Source organism: Panthera pardus, unplaced genomic scaffold (genome assembly GCF_024362965.1).
Source record: "Panthera pardus isolate Hobbes unplaced genomic scaffold, ASM2436296v1 HiC_scaffold_8, whole genome shotgun sequence".
Taxonomy (NCBI): Eukaryota; Metazoa; Chordata; class Mammalia; order Carnivora; family Felidae; genus Panthera; species Panthera pardus.
In genome coordinates, this window is record NW_026527013.1 from 139,299,717 (window position 1) to 139,315,848 (window position 16,132).

A 16,132-nucleotide genomic window follows, 5' to 3' on the forward strand; every position below is an offset into this window, starting at 1 on the left:
GAAGAAGTCTAAGTTAAAGGACAGGCTATATTCACTTCAATCTTCACTGAGTCTTTACTATGTGGCAAGCACGTTGGACACGTATACGTAAAGATATACTGTACATGCATATAAATATACACATAAGCTACACGTACACACAACATTTAAAAGTGGACACTTGTAAAGCCATTTTCAAAAAAAAATAGCCCACCAATATTTAATGCTGACTTTACAACATCGGACAATCCTCATTCTTAGGTCCTTTGCGCTTTTTTGCAGGTATGAGCTATACAATAAGAGGAATCCGACATTTCCTTGGAATCTAAATAACAAACATTTTAAGGGAACACAGGGGCTATATAAAAGAGGCAGTTTTGCATTGAGATCACCACCTGATCCCTATGAGATTCTCCTTACTAAATCCAGCCTAATGTTCACTCCACCTTGTCTTGTATGATTTTAGCTCTTGAGATACAGGTAAACGATCACATAATAGTTCATATTTTAGAACTATTTGGAAGAGTAAATGCATTGTTAGTTAATACTCAAGGGTAAATCCTATAAAATGACAATTTTCTTTTGCTATGGAAAACTCAATTGATCACAAAGCAACAGTTATCTTAAAAAATAAAACCTAAGAAAAAATTTCTTATCCTCTAACATTTTGTTCCAAATAAGCCCCCAAGCCAATAGAATTTTCCATTTTCTTTCATATTACAGGTGTGCAATTTGAAAGACAAAATAACATATGTTACTTGACATATAAGGACTATTTATTAACTATAAAAAATGACAAATGAAAAAACAAGCTGAAGTTCTGATGACTAAGTACTCATGAGTCATCTAAAGGTTTATAATCTTACTTTTTCTTATAGGTATCCAAGCCCTTTGGCCCAGTAATTTCATTTCTACAAGAATATGCCCACATACACACAAAACTTAATATATAAAAACTATACATATGTTGCTTGCACCACTGCTCATTAAAAAAAGAGGAACTTAAATGTCCAGAAAAGGGGAACTGTTACATAAATTATGTTATCCGTACTATGGGATCCAATCATCTGGTCAAAAGAATAAAGTGGATTTTTATATACCAATATGGCAACTTGTAATATTTTTTAAAGGGGATCAAAACAATGCACACAGAGTATATGGAATAATTCCATTAAGAAGGGTGTGCGCGCGCGCGCGCGCGCACACACACACACACACACACACAGTGGTAGAAGTTTAGGAGGCCACTCTACTGGGGTGCCTGGGTGGCTCAGTCAGTGAAGCATCTGACTTCAGCTTAGGTCATGATTTCGGGGTTCATGGGTTCAAGCCCCGTGTCGGGCTCTGTGTCTACAGCTCAGAGCCTGGAGCCTGCTTCAGATTCTATGTCTCTCTCTCTCTCTGCCCCTCCCCCACTCACGCTCTGTCTCTGTCTCTCAAAAATAAACATTAAAAAAAATTAAAGAAAAAAAAAAAAGGCCACTCTACTGGCAATGGTTACTTGGCAATGGTCCTCTAAAAAGGAGAATGGAATAATGCGGCAATGGTGGTAGGGGTGTTGTTGATAAAGGCACTTCATTTTCTCCATAAGTACTTTTGTATGATTTGATTTCATCCTACACTGTACGTGCCCTGAGTTTGTAAATTTTAATTTAAAACATAAAGCTAGAGAGCTACTATCCCATGATTTTCTGCATCTGTCAACAGTGTATTTGTCCACTTCATATTACTACAAGCCAACATAGCTGATGACCTCAGACTAAATCTAGACCATAGCGTTTCATCCAGTAGTGGCCTTCTCTGATATGTGACAGCAGCCTGCTGCAGTGGATTTCCATGTGTGCTGAAGATTTCAGATAGCAAGACACTAGGGCAGTCACTTCTTTAAAGTCTAAAGCAGATTTTGATGGCATCTCACTAAACAGAGTGTGTCTCGCATGTTTGTAGCATGTACAGATCACTCAGTGACATGGATGACTGTTTACATCCTGTGCCAACTCAGCTGATGTGCATGTAATTAACATTAGTCTTGATAGCCTGCTGTTGTTTGCAGAACCTCAAGTCATGATTCTGACACACTGACAACAAGCAGTGAACACTTTGATACAGGGTCAAAACAACACTGATGTCAGTTTCCAGTGGTGTCACACAATAAGTGCCCTTCATGAGCACGAGACTGTGCGATCACTAGCCGTTTCTAGTAAAAGTGCTCTGTACCTCATGAAATGAATGATCCACAGAGATTATTCCTATATCTATTTGTCTTCACATCAACTGTATTTGTGTGCATCCATTTAATCATAGCACGACGACAGAGAAAATAAAAGTCTACTCTCTAGACTATATGTGGATTTGAATGCTTAACTCTATCACATACTAACTTTCCAATTCCAGGTAAATAACATAACCCCTTTGTGTATCAGTTGTATCTGTACAACAGGGATCATAACACCTATCCCTCAAACATACCTCATTCTGTGTTAAAAAGTGCTTTGCATAAATGCCTGTTACTATTGCTTAATAAGTATTAGAATAAATACAGCAATACCTACAGTAGTAGGTGAGAGTGCTTCAGAAATATCTGGATTACAGAATATGCACTACATGGGGACAGTTATTTGAATAGGCATTAGCAGAACACAGAATTATGAAATAATTCCTTTTGATTAAATCTTAGAGAATTTTAAGACTATTAAATGGTTGGACTATAATGAACGAAAATGTATTAGTGTCATAAGTACTTCACAATAATGATATGCTCCAAATCAAATAGTAAAACACTCTTGAAGAAGTATAAGAAAAATGAGTAAGAAACAGAAGTTTAATTTTGATAAGATTTCAAACATATTCTTCAAAATCAACTGTTCCTTTCAGTTTGGCTTGAATCAACATTTACTTTCATTCATTCATTGAAAAAAAAAAAGCAGCCTCTTAAGAAACACGAAAATCTATTTAACACAGTTATTATACTGACTTAAGAATCTAAATGGAGACCAAATCTTACTTACTTAGAATCTTACTTAGAAGCTAGAAAAGCACCCCGTATTAACAAATAATTTATTTTCCCATTTTGGACTCTGCTTTAAATGTTGATGTGAAAGTCTTTTCACCTCAGCAGCCCCTCGAGTGTTCACTTTGAACAATGACTTTGCAGCTGGCCAAACCAGGCTCGCGATCAATTTTTATGAGTACAAATTCTTGAGCTGATGGCTGTATCTCCAGCTATATCACTCATATAATACACACTCACAAGTGGTGATGAGATTCACATTATCGCCAAAGCACCATCCTGCCGATGGCAGCAGCGGACACAGCAGGGGCACAGTGTCCTCCCTAGAAAAATGACTCCTTCACCTTTCAATAATGCAGCCTGCAGGTATGAACCTACAGGCTGCATGCCAACAGAATGAGAGCTCTCTTTAAAAATACTAATAAAAACTACCCAGTTCCTCCCAATGGGCCACTCTCACTGAATCTCCATACACATCCATCTTGATTTGGAAATGTGTGCAATTTGTCTTCCCATTACGTTTGGAATTGAAAGGAAGATTCAACTGTATTTAAAACTCGAAGAAGTTGCCAGTGTACTGGCATGTTTATTTCAATGCATGTGGGCATGAATTCTCTGTATGAATGCATGTGTATACATATATTTGTGCAAAATTATAAGGCTTAAATAGGACTTCAGATTTTAAGAAGGTACCTCAGGTAGAATAAATCTGAATTCATTATTGTCTGGTGATGTTTTTTCTAAATTCCAATTATGGAGTATACGGCTTTAAATTAAATTTTAATTATGGGCTTAAATTTTGCCTTTGAAAATGTCAAACTTATTTTTGTTACTGAGCCAACTCTCTAGCTTCCCAAAGACACGGTTAATGTTCCTCAAATGATCTCAAAGTATTCTAATTCTTTCTTTCATTTCTAAACTCTGGTATAGGGTGATCAAAGTATACGTTTGTTCTGTAACTTTTGATTCTTGTGATCATATGCTACAAAATACAGCATGCAGAAAAGGATTACCTCAAACTTTACCTGGCCAAAAGCATGAGGCAATCATCTGATCTCTCAAGACTGATCTAATAAATAATAAAGCCAATTTTCATATGATCAATGTAACAGAAACTCTCTTAGCTTGTCACTTAACCAGATCTCCAAACTAATGAACATTCTCTGATTCATTCTTTAAAACATGTCTACACTGCCCAGGACTGTTTACAGCAACTTTAAACATAGTTGACAAAACTTACAAGCAACCAAGATGGCCTTCAATAGGTGAATGAATGAATAAACTATGATTCATCCAGACAATGTGTGTTTTTTTTAAGTCGGTTCCACACCCAGCATGGAACTCAATGCGGGGCTTGAAATTATAACCCAGAGATCAAGAGTCGGATGCTAACCGACTGAGCCACCCAGGCACCCCCAGCCAATGGAATATGTAATGCTAAAAAGAAATGAGTTATCAAGCTATGTAAAGACATGGAGGAAATTGAAATTATTAAGTGAACTAAACCAATCTGAAAAGGCTACATGGGGTATGATTCCAATTATATGACATTCTAGAAAATGCAAAACTATGGAGACCATAAAAAGATCAGTGGTTGTCATGAGGGAGAGAAGGGATTCATGGGCAGAGACCATAGGATTATTAGGGCAGTGAAAATACTCTGTACGACATTTAATGGTGGATATATGTGATTATACATTTGTCCAAACACGTATAATATACAACACTAAGAGTGAACCATACTGTAAATAATGGACATTGGATGATTATGATGTGTCAATGTTGATTCATCCTTGGTAACAAATGTATCACGTGATGTTGATAACGGGAGGCCACGGCATATGTGAAGACAGGGGATATATGGAAAATCTTTGTATCTTCTCTCAGTTTTGTTGTGAGCCTAAAACTGTTCTAAAAAATAAAGTTTTTTTTAAAAGGTAAAAATAAAAAACATAATAATTAATAAGTAAAAGTTCATGCTAATTAAGAGTCAGCTAGGTTTGCGCCAGTCACATCAGCTATTAAAAATATGGAATTAATAAAGATTCTACCTAAATGCACTGAGTATGACTATGAAAAAGCAGCTACTGTTTCTATGAAAAATCACTTGAGTGATTTAGAAAGATTTGATAAAGACAAGTCGCTAATGTAAACTTGTCACATTGGATGTGAGACATCTGTAAATAGCAATAAAATCAAATGTCCAGAAAGATCTGCATTAAAACTGCTTGGTAAATGCATTTAAATGCTTGTGCCAATGTAAAGAAATTAAACCTGGAAACCGAAGAAGACATCTTATGGGTATGGTTTTTGGAGGGCAGATCACTCAACTCCAAACAGGAGCCCCTTACTCAATTTATTTATATCAGGACTGCCAATGTATGCTGTGCACACATATGTGCATCTTTTGTTAAAGGAGCTGGTCAAATATTGGTTCTAATCACATGAGAAAACGCTACATTTTAACCAAATAGGCTGGCTATCTTCCACATAGATAAAACTAGTTTTGACTGAATTTTTATACTTTTCATGAAGTTACCACGCCATTGTGGCACATCCAAAAGCGGATAGATAACCTTACTTATGGAAGACAGAAAAATGGCAGTTTTCCTTCCTTGGCATTTCACCATGTTGTTCTGATCTAGTCCATTTAAATATGCTTAATGTGTGGGTAAGAATCGACAAGAGTTTAGAGACTGTTTTATGTTAATACCAACAAGAACAATTTTTTCTATAGAACCACTGGGAACAAAATAGCTTGGATTCATCACAGAATGGAATGACTACTATTTAGAAAGTTATTCTTTAATGTAAATTTAATTTAATGAGTATATTCTAGGAGTAAAGGTTATCCATGATTAAAAACTAACAAAACAAGGAAGAGTCAGCCAGAACGTATATTCCAATAATCCAATAATATTCAGAATCCTATTACAAACATATCTACCAGTCCTGGAAATTTAAAGCTACAGTTATGTGAATAAGTGATAAAAAATGTCAGATTTGTATAAAAATGGAAGCTTCTAAGTATTATGGTTTATCTATAAAATATCAGAATGATGCAGTGGTTCCCAAGGTGTGGTTTTGCAATCCTGGAGAAACTTTAAGATCTTTTCAGGGAATCTGTGAGGTCAAAACTATAATATTCAGACATCATCTGCATTTTCCAGTTATTCTCTGTGTGTACAGTGGAATTTTCCAGAGGCTAAACTTCATCTGATATTACAACAGATTGAATGTAGAACCTGATATGAAAATATAGCTGCATTCTATTAAGCTAGACATTAAAGAGATGTGTGAAAACCTGGAATAATGTTACTCATTTTTCCTAAATTGTTTGGTTCAAAAGTTTCTTTACATGTAAAGAAATTCACTACTTTTATTTTAACATGAAATACTTAAAAGTTTCCATTTTAATTTCTAACATAGTGAATACCTATAGATATAACCCACCAAACGAAAGTTTGAGCACTGCTCTTAGACCGGTTGTGTAACAGGTAAAAAAATTTACTAACCTGAACAAGAACAAAGTAACGTTTTTTCCATCTTTTCCAGACCTTCTGTCCAAGGGCATACAAATACCTGGTAAGAAAAACAAGCAAAAGATATTTTAGATGAATGATGCTGTGGCTCTGTGCAATCATATTTCTTCCACAGGTATTCGTTCTGGAGACCAGCCTGCTAAAGGCAAAGTCTAGTTCATTTGAAAATGGAGAAAACATGTAGCTTCTGTGTTTTAAAACGACTTGAGCTTATTCTAGGTTCTTGAAAGGGAATTGATTTATGTGGCTTATCAATTTGTCAGTTCTTACTACAAATTGAGCCACGTTGGAGCTAGAAAGAATAATCAAAGAACCAGTGGGAATTTTATGCTTACGACACACTTCTTAGGATAGACAAAGACTACAAACTGGGGATAGAAGACTCAGTGTTTCAGCTCTCAGATGACCGCGGCTGAGAAGTGTGGCCCCAGAAGAAGTGGCTGTCCAGTCAAGAACCTGAGTGAAGGGTCACTGTCCAGCTGGGTGACCCCAAGTTGTGCCAGCACCAATCTCGGTTTCTGTTTCTTCAACTATAAATGGCAAGACTGGCTTTGCTGATTTCTAAGGTCTCTGCCGGCCTCATAATTTAGGGGTTTAGCTGATTTACAGAAAGTATCTTGCTGCAAATTTTCCTAACTATGAAGTTCAGGTGAAGAGAACATGGTGTAATTAAACAAAAGCCCTGGCTGAAACTATGTTGAACTGTGCATTGCTATTAACAATGTGAACTGAAATGAATAAAGGAGTCAATCATTTGAGAATATTCTTACTGAATATATATAGATGTAAGCTTATCAAGTTTATCAAGGAGGAAAAAGAAGAAACTAAAAATTGCTCTAGTATAAGCATGTCATGGAGAGCTATTTAAAAATTATACCATGGGAAAAAAAATTACACCTTGGAATGATATGCACACTTACAACAAAAGTAGAAAATATCATTAGAGTTTGAAATATGATAAATACAGGCCTAGTTGTTAAATTAAAATAAGATTTTTCAATAGTTCATCATAATCCTTTTTTTTTTCTGAAGTGAAGGTTCACCACTGTAAAGGCTATTCAAACTAAATTTATATACAATTCTGAACGATAAAAAAGCACTACAGTTAATCACTTATTTGGGGGCTTAAAGTCTTGAGAGTTTCACAATTTTTAAAACTAAAATCTTAGCTTGAAATTTTAGTTTCTGTCATATTAAAATAATTCTCTTTTGCACAGCAAAGCATTTTTGCCCCCCTTTTAAAAAGTGATGCAAGAAATGAATAGGCACTCTTTACTTTTTTTTTCCCCTTCCCCCATCTGTCCCCACCCCAAGCGCAACAGCCTCTAGCAACCACTGATGTGTTCTCTGTATCTATGAGCTTGATTTATTGGGTTCTAAATATTCAGAATCAAAATCAAAAACAAAAACAACAAAAAAGATGCAGTTACTAAAAGTCAAACTAGAAACTAGACGTTTGCATTGGAAATCATCATCCATAACTGCCCAAATCAATTACGTATTTTGTGTCAAACCTATCCGCTATCTAGGTGAACTTCTACTCGGCTCTGACAATACCCCTGACACCACGCTGCCTGCACTTCTGGATATTCATTTAGTGACTGACTGACAGAGACATCCACTGCTACCGTGCTCACCTGTTCACTATCACCACCTGAGGCCCCGTTAAAACCCTTTGCCCCACCTTTGCTCTAAGCTCTAATTTCTCTTCTGTGGTTCTGGTGATAGGTGCTTCGCTGCTCTCTTTCTGTCTTTTGTACGTAATTTCCTTCTCCTTGAAATGCACACACCCCCAACTCCTATTACAGGGTTAACAGCAATGACCTCAGGAGCCAGACACTGTGGACACGATAGACGCCCTCTATAAAAGTGCACTGGCAAGATGTGCACCGAATAGCTGCTGAGGAGCCACAGAAGACGTTGGGAATCACCTTTGCTGGTGACCACCGCCCGCTTCTCAGCTCCTTCAGCGTCTCACTCAGCATCTCAGTGAGAAGCAAACCATCAACACCACAAGCGAGTGTAAGTCTTGCTAAGGTGATACACAAGGAATACCACTACCAGCGGCAACATCACTCAAAATCCGGGCTCAACATACTGGGAATGACACTGTAGGATTTCTCTGAAGACAGCAGAGTAGTGGGTGGATACATACATGTGTATACTAGAAGTTGGGAGATGTAAGGAACTGAATAAGAGATGATTTAAGAATGGAACCAAGGTAAGCATTTCGCCTCTGGGGTGTTTTGGGGGTGTTGCCCTGTAAGAAGGAATTCAATCAACCACCTACAGAAGTCACAAGTGATCACACATATCTAGAGAGTAGCTAAGCATGAGAGTTTTGCTCTCTGCATAAGAAAACAGATTACATTCAACACAAGATAGACTGCATAAAGGCAACGTTATAAACGCTATGTAGCAAAATGACAGTTTCTGTCCTTCAGTTTTCACATTAGCCAGATAAAAATTTTATGAAATAAAATGGACATGAATACATCAGAAAAGGTAACTATACTGAATAAGGATGCACTAAACTTAACTTCAACAAACTTGAGGTTTTTTTACTCTAAGAATGATTTCTGGAGTTAGATGTCTAGTACTAAGCTAGCTGCTTTCTCACTAGTATAAAAGTAGATTCTGGACATAAGAAATATTTAACATTAAGGAAAGAATGAAGAACAAGACGTTCATCAATACTGTTTAAAAGAAAAAACTCAAAATCATCTAAGAATCAATGGTAAGGAATAAGTTGCCATGAAAAATAATGCCAAAAAATAATATGCAAAAATTATTACAATGCTAAGTTAAAAAAAAAAGCTGTCACATGAGCTTATAGTATACGCATGGGAAGAAAACCCAGAAAGATGAATCAAAATGTTAAGCCTACAGTTAATATTGGGCTGGTGAGATTAAAGATGAAGTTCATTTTTTATTTTTATTTATTTATTTATTTATTTATTTTTTAACATTTTTTATTTATTTTTGGGACAGAGAGAGACAGAGCATGAACGGGGGAGGGGCAGAGAGAGAGGGAGACACAGAATCGGAAACAGGCTCCAGGCTCCGAGCCATCAGCCCAGAGCCTGACGCGGGGCTCGAACTCACAGACCGCGAGATCGTGACCTGGCTGAAGTCGGACGCTTAACCGACTGCGCCACCCAGGCGCCCCGAAGTTCATTTTTTAAAGTAATCTCCACATCCAATGTGGGGCTCAAACTCACAACCTCAAAGTTAAGAGCTGCATGCTCTACCTCATAAGCCAGCCAGGTGCTCCTTCATATTGTTCTCTAGGCCTTCACATTTCCACAATTTCTACACTGAGCATATCTTCCATATTTTTAAAGTAAGATTTATTGGTATAGTTTACATATAGTAAGGTTCATCCACTTTAGGTATATAATTTGGTGAGTGTCGACATAGCAATGTAACCACCGCCACCATGAACTAACAGAACATCTGCATCCCTCCAAACCTTCCTTGAGGCCTTTGTATAATCAGTCTCCTCCTCACATCCCCTAGCTCTGCAACCACAGATCAGATTTCTAACCTTACAGTTAGTGTTTTCCAGAATGTCATGTAAGTGGAAAAATACAGTATGCACCCTTTTGCGTCTGGTTTCTTTCAGTTGGTAAAAAGCTTTTGAGATTCACCCCTGTTGTCTATATCAGGAGTTCATTCTTTTCACTGCTGAATTCATTACATTGTATGAATTTACTTCAACGTGTTTATCCATTTACCAGTTGGTGGACGTTTGGATTGCTCTCATTTTTCTAGCTATCATAAACAAAATTGCTATAAACACGCATGTACAGGTCTTTTGTGGGTCCATATTTTCATTCCTCTCAGGTAAATATCTAGGAGTGGGATTACGGAATTATATTTAAAGTGTGTGCTTAACTTTATATGAAACTGCCAAACTGGTTATCTAAAGTAGCTGCACAATTTTGTATTACCACTAGCAACGTATGAGAGTACCTCTTATTTTATAATCAGAAAAAATTACTGTTCTGAGGGATTTGGGGGATATATTCATTATGGATCCATAAATTGTAATTCTGGTATGACAAAGTCAAATACAGTGACAAAGATCCCTCTCTTTGGTCTACAGGTATCTTGAGTACATTGGAGAACTCCTTCTCTAAGCTTTATTTATTTATTTTTGAGACAGAGAGAGACAGAGCATGAACAGGGGAGGGTCAGAGAGAGAGGGAGACACAGAATCTGAAGCAGGCTCCAGGCTCTGAGCTGTCAGCACAAAGCCCGACGCGGGGCTCGAACTCACGGACTGTGAGATCATGACCTGAGCCGAAGACAGACGGTTAACCAACTGAGCCACCCAGGCGCCCCTGTAAGCTTTAATAGTTAAATGGTTTTTCAGGTGTCAAGACTATCCTCAAGTCTGTAGTTTGGTCGTCTTAGCTGCGCAAGAGTTGAATTGTGGAGAGAGTAAGGAAAAAATTAGCCCAAATCATTTGAATATTCGGTTATAATCAGATAATCCATTTTTAGAAACATCTGTAAAAATTAATATGCATTCTCTCCTCACCTGTTTTGTTTTGTTTTTAATGTCGAGTGTTAGGCTACAAATTATCTCATTTATAGATAAAAAGCCAGGAAGCTTTATTTCAGATAAATATACTAAAGTTACATTTAACATGTTGTGCTCTAGTAGGCAGTTAAGATTCAGTTCATTACATTTACATAGTGATGTTTGAGTATTCTTAATTACTGAAAAATGAGTTACTCTATGTAGAAACCATACCCATAACGAATTTTTAAGGATTTTGTATACAACAGGTTGACTTGATCTAGAAAAGATGCTAGGGCACCTCAGGGTCATTATTAGGAACGTCAATTATAACTGCATAATTCTGTAAAGAGAAGGTATCGTCGACAGGTCTAAATCTAGCAATAGTATTAAGCACATCTTTGAAAGCTATTTACCTGTCATCCATTTCTGTTTCATAAAAATAGCTCTGAATGTAAAAAAAAATCTATTATTAATATCTTTCTTTCTGAATTTTGAACAAATTGGTTTTTTACTGCCTTATAAAATCTACTTCTACCCCATAAAAGTGTAGAGAGTCTCTTCCAGGAAGTATATCTGTCATTCTGGAGACAGACTACTTTGGCTGGCGTACTACAGGTCTGTTGGCAGGTGTGCTCAGCACTCGTATTCTCCCTGATTATTTTGTAACCTGCTGAATCATTAGCTTCCTCTCAATTGACTATGTGATTAACTCAAAAAGAAAGTTATTTTTTAAAGGGTATGTAAATCAGACCTGCCTAATACCACTCAAACTGGGAACACACATTTAACTGGGCTTTATTTGACAATTTATAAGGTTACCCAATAAAATATCATATATGACAGCAATAGTCTCTAATGCAGACTGTGAATTTTTTTCACCTTATTTTGAAGAGGTTTTAAAGAGGGAAGCTAGTTTTCTCTTTTGTCCTCCCATGGGGCTTTCAACATTATTCATTTTCATTAGCCTACAAAATTTGGTTTTAAACATTTTTACTCATCCTTGTTAAATTATTTCAGCTAAGTAACAAATGGACAGAAAATGAAGGAATACCTGTATCAGCCATTTTCATGGTCATGCCACATTCTCCAAGCCTGTATTAGAGTATGGCCTTCAGAAAAAAAAAAATTATCTAATCAAAATTCAATTTGATCCAAGAATTATTTGAATGGGAAAAAAGATTCTATTGTACATAACACATTTGAAAAGTACAGATTTCTATCCCTAATTTGTACTAAACGTAACGTTTTTCCATTAAAATATTTCCAATGCAGCATAATACTCATGTAACTAGAGTATTTTGGATTACTTAGAAGTAACTGCTCAGATACTATTTAATAGTGTTTGCTTTCATCAATACATCCAACTTAACGTATTAGGAAGTTGTTCCCTTTGAACAAAAAATTGCCTGATTAACTTTAAAATCTTCTCTCCTTACATGGGGATTAGGTAACAAAGAAATTAGCAGCACTGCCACAAAGCTTGGATTTAACACACAAGAGTTAAAGCCTTGAAGCATTTGGTTTTATAAATCAGTATCAACACAGCAATAATCTTAAAGAATTAATCCCTCTTCTAGGGCTGCTTCTAATGGAGAGTACTATTTGTTCCAAAGAGACATAGCAATCATTGCTAGAAAATAAGGCACAGAACCACCTAAATGTGTATCAAGGTTTCGTTCGCCTAGGACTATTTTTTTTTTTTTTTTGGTGTTACTATTCTTGGTCATGATCTATCCTCAAATATAAAAGAAATGTGACACTTTCAAGAGTTTTGAATACATATTTAAAATACGATGTGGATACTGTCAGGGAAAATGTCACATGAAGAAAGTAAAGAAAATTAAAGAACTTTGGCAACAGCAAACCTCAAAGTTAGTATCAACGAGGAAAACAGGGCATTATTTCTCATCTTCTCTTTCAATAACTATGTAGGGACCAAAAAAACCAACAGGGACCAAATCCCTGTCATGACTATGAGAGAATCTCAACACTAAAAACTGTACTATCTTTATGGAATCGCTATCATCCTTAAAAGAGTTATGTGATAACTTGGTAAGCCAAGGTGCTTTTAAAAGTTTTCATCTGTGGAGAAACAAAAGCAGAGCCTTTATGAAATCCATTAGAACGTTCTATGACAACAGGGATCAACACTTTTCTTCAGATATGTGCTGCCTATTAAGAATATATATTATTACCAAGAAAACGACCTCAACCACAGGCTGGAAAAAAATGGAGTTTCCTAAAAACAAGCATCAAGCAAACAAAAATTGGCAACATGACTATGCTCATTTTTGCTGCATTTTCAAGGAGATATTTAGATTTCATTACATGTTTAGATTGCAATGCTTGTAAAATAAAATTATTTTAAATGCTTGTTCTTACACAGTGCTCCTGTGAATGGTTTTTAATAGTAGATTCACATATATCATTCTGTGATGTGTCTTCAAGCCCCAAACCCCCCAAATTAGTTTTAATAATAAATTAAACCATTTTTCTGTAAATGGTATATATTCTCTGCTAATATATAATCACAAAAGTTAATGAAATTTCAGGAACTCATTTTTTGGTTAGTTTTTAAAATTGAGAGTTAACTCAACTTTGTAACACAGTGTGTCTGAGCTCCAATATATCCCCATCCTATTCTAGTAAATAAACAGCTAATATTCTCTACGTCATATTTGAAACGGAAAATGGGAGAACATAACCAATAACAATTATCCAAACACTCTAAAAACACTTTATAAGACCTAACTTAAAGACTGCTCAAAGAATCTTCAACACACAAAAATTCTCCAAACATATTACTAAATATTGTAGTTAAGTTTCAATTAGAGTGGTGGCATGCAGTTCTAATAGAAAGGAGAATATGACAATTTATTTGCACTGAGTCCATGCTGTGGGAGTTCATGGTTTCACTTTGTGATGAAAAATCATCACTAATGAATATTTGAAAAACATAATTGTGTACAGAATGTGGGAATTATTCGGTGCTTGAAAAAAAGGACTATTTCTTTTGTCGGATCACTTGAGTCCAGCTTTTTATTCAAAGAAATGGAACAATCAATCTACATGTTGAATGATAAAGCCTTTCCTTCTACAAGGCTTCATTTTTCAAGGAAAAATACAGAAAGGGAAAAAAAATCAATATATAGAGTCGTTTAGTCCTGGAAAGGGCTTTCTTAAAGAGAAACCTCAGTCAAGGTTGAAAGAGCAATTAATGCAGGCTCAAAAATCTGGGCCATTCTGATAGAGTTCGGTTAACATGTGGCAGAAGTAATCATCCACTTGTGAAAATGATTTTCGGTTCATTCTCAAACACCTTTCAGACACTCATGATCCCATTTAACTGACAACAATACAGGCTATCTGTGGGCACCACTGCATCTGATGTGAAAACCAATAGGGACCAAATGCCCTCAGGCACTTTCAGTCATCCTGCACGTTCCCTGTTCTCTGCTGCCTGGATAAAAGGAATCTTCCTTTCACTGCATTCTTTCTTTTATTTAACCCTGAAAGATAAGCCTTTTTTGGGGGGTGGGGGGTACTTTTGGCTAAGGATGAGAGAAAGAAACTGATTCAAGACAACAGTGTGACCTGGGCATTAAGAAACCGAGAAATAAATACCTTCCGACTGGCTTTTTACCTCCTGAATTCTTAAGGGAAAGAGTACATGAGGTTGGGGAGGCAAGGGAAGGTTCCCCACCAAACAAAACTACTTAACATTTTGAGAGAAATTATGAACAAAGAAAAATATGAAACTCCTACAGCTAAACAAGAAGTTGAAATGTGTGTGCTGTATAAGCAGAGTTACAAAAGCAAACTTGAGTAAAATGTAGAGTTCTCCACTCCTTTTCTGGACCACACTTTATAGAATTAGTAACATAAAACCAATCACCCCTCCTTTTCTTCCTAAGTCCCATCTTCTGGTAGTTTACTCTAAGCCTGAGTTAACTCTCAGCTTGTATCAGCATTATCAGAGTGTAACAGTCTAATGTATGAAAGCTGTCTTCTAAACACCGGTTTGCCATTGCCTACTACAGAACACGAACGGAGGCAATCTGCCAACATGGGAAGACTGATACCCCAACCTCGGGTAAGACATTAAGAACTCCAAATGACCATTTGTAAAAGAGGTCCAAAATAAAAAGCAATGCACAGTCACCCATAAACAAACCGAACTGGGGAAATTATAACAGTAGCTCTTTGAAAAGTATGTTTAAATAACTACGCACAAGGCAAACCACCTAAATGAAACCGCACAGAGAAATCTATTTGAAAGGCAGTTTTTTCTCGATTTATCTTTGATAACTGATCAGCAGTATTCTTTTATATCTCAACAGGAAAAGTACTCTTAAAAACTTTTTTAATGGATCATGGTCTCACATATTTTACAAAGTTACACCAATATGTTAGAGTCTCATTCTAATATACTGTAACACAGAGGGCAGATTTTTTTTTTCTCGATTCTTTTTTTATTTTTTATTTTTTAATATATGAAATTTACTGTCAAATTGGTTTCCATACAACACCCAGTGCTCATCCCAAAAGGCAGAGGGCAGATTTTGTAAGCATGGTTTCTTCATGTTTGTCCTCAGTTCAAACGTCCTTCAAAATAAGTAATACTTTTCTGCCTGTGCAGAAGCCTTACTGCTTTGTTAGAAGTTAAAGAAAATTAGCTTTCCAATTATAAAATATCTCAGAAGGGGATAAGTGAAAATATGTCCAAATAATGTACTAAGCAACCTATTCCAGCCAGGCTAACTTGCAGAGTCAAGACCATACCTCCATCTTCTGTGGAGGAGGGTACAGGCTGGGAAGATGTGAATCTGGGGGGCGGGGGGTGGTGGAGGGTCATCTACCACACGTTCCAAAAGGAAGGACACTCTGCACTTGGCAATAAAGCTCTAGGGCACCTACCAATTAAGATGAAATAATTCACTTAGACAATCCCAGATACTTTTGTGAGATCCATTAAGCTCTCCTCTTCCTGAAAATTCAAACGATTTGGTAATAATGAAACAAAAGTTTTAGCAAGGGGTTTTTATGTAACAAACTATATCTTATTGACTA

The 16,132-nt window shown here is 36.4% G+C and overlaps 1 protein-coding gene across 16 annotated transcripts in view; it reads right to left on the minus strand.

Annotated features, from left to right (window-relative positions):
* The window catches only part of CADPS2 (calcium dependent secretion activator 2), a 540,953-nt gene that overhangs the window by 182,660 nt on the left and 342,161 nt on the right, over positions 1-16,132 (minus strand). For all 16 annotated transcript variants that reach the window (XM_053897639.1, XM_053897630.1, XM_053897632.1 and 13 more), the window contains one exon: positions 6,505-6,571. In XM_053897639.1, the coding sequence (XP_053753614.1) occupies positions 6,505-6,571 (67 nt within the window). The remainder of the gene's footprint in view (positions 1-6,504; positions 6,572-16,132) is intronic.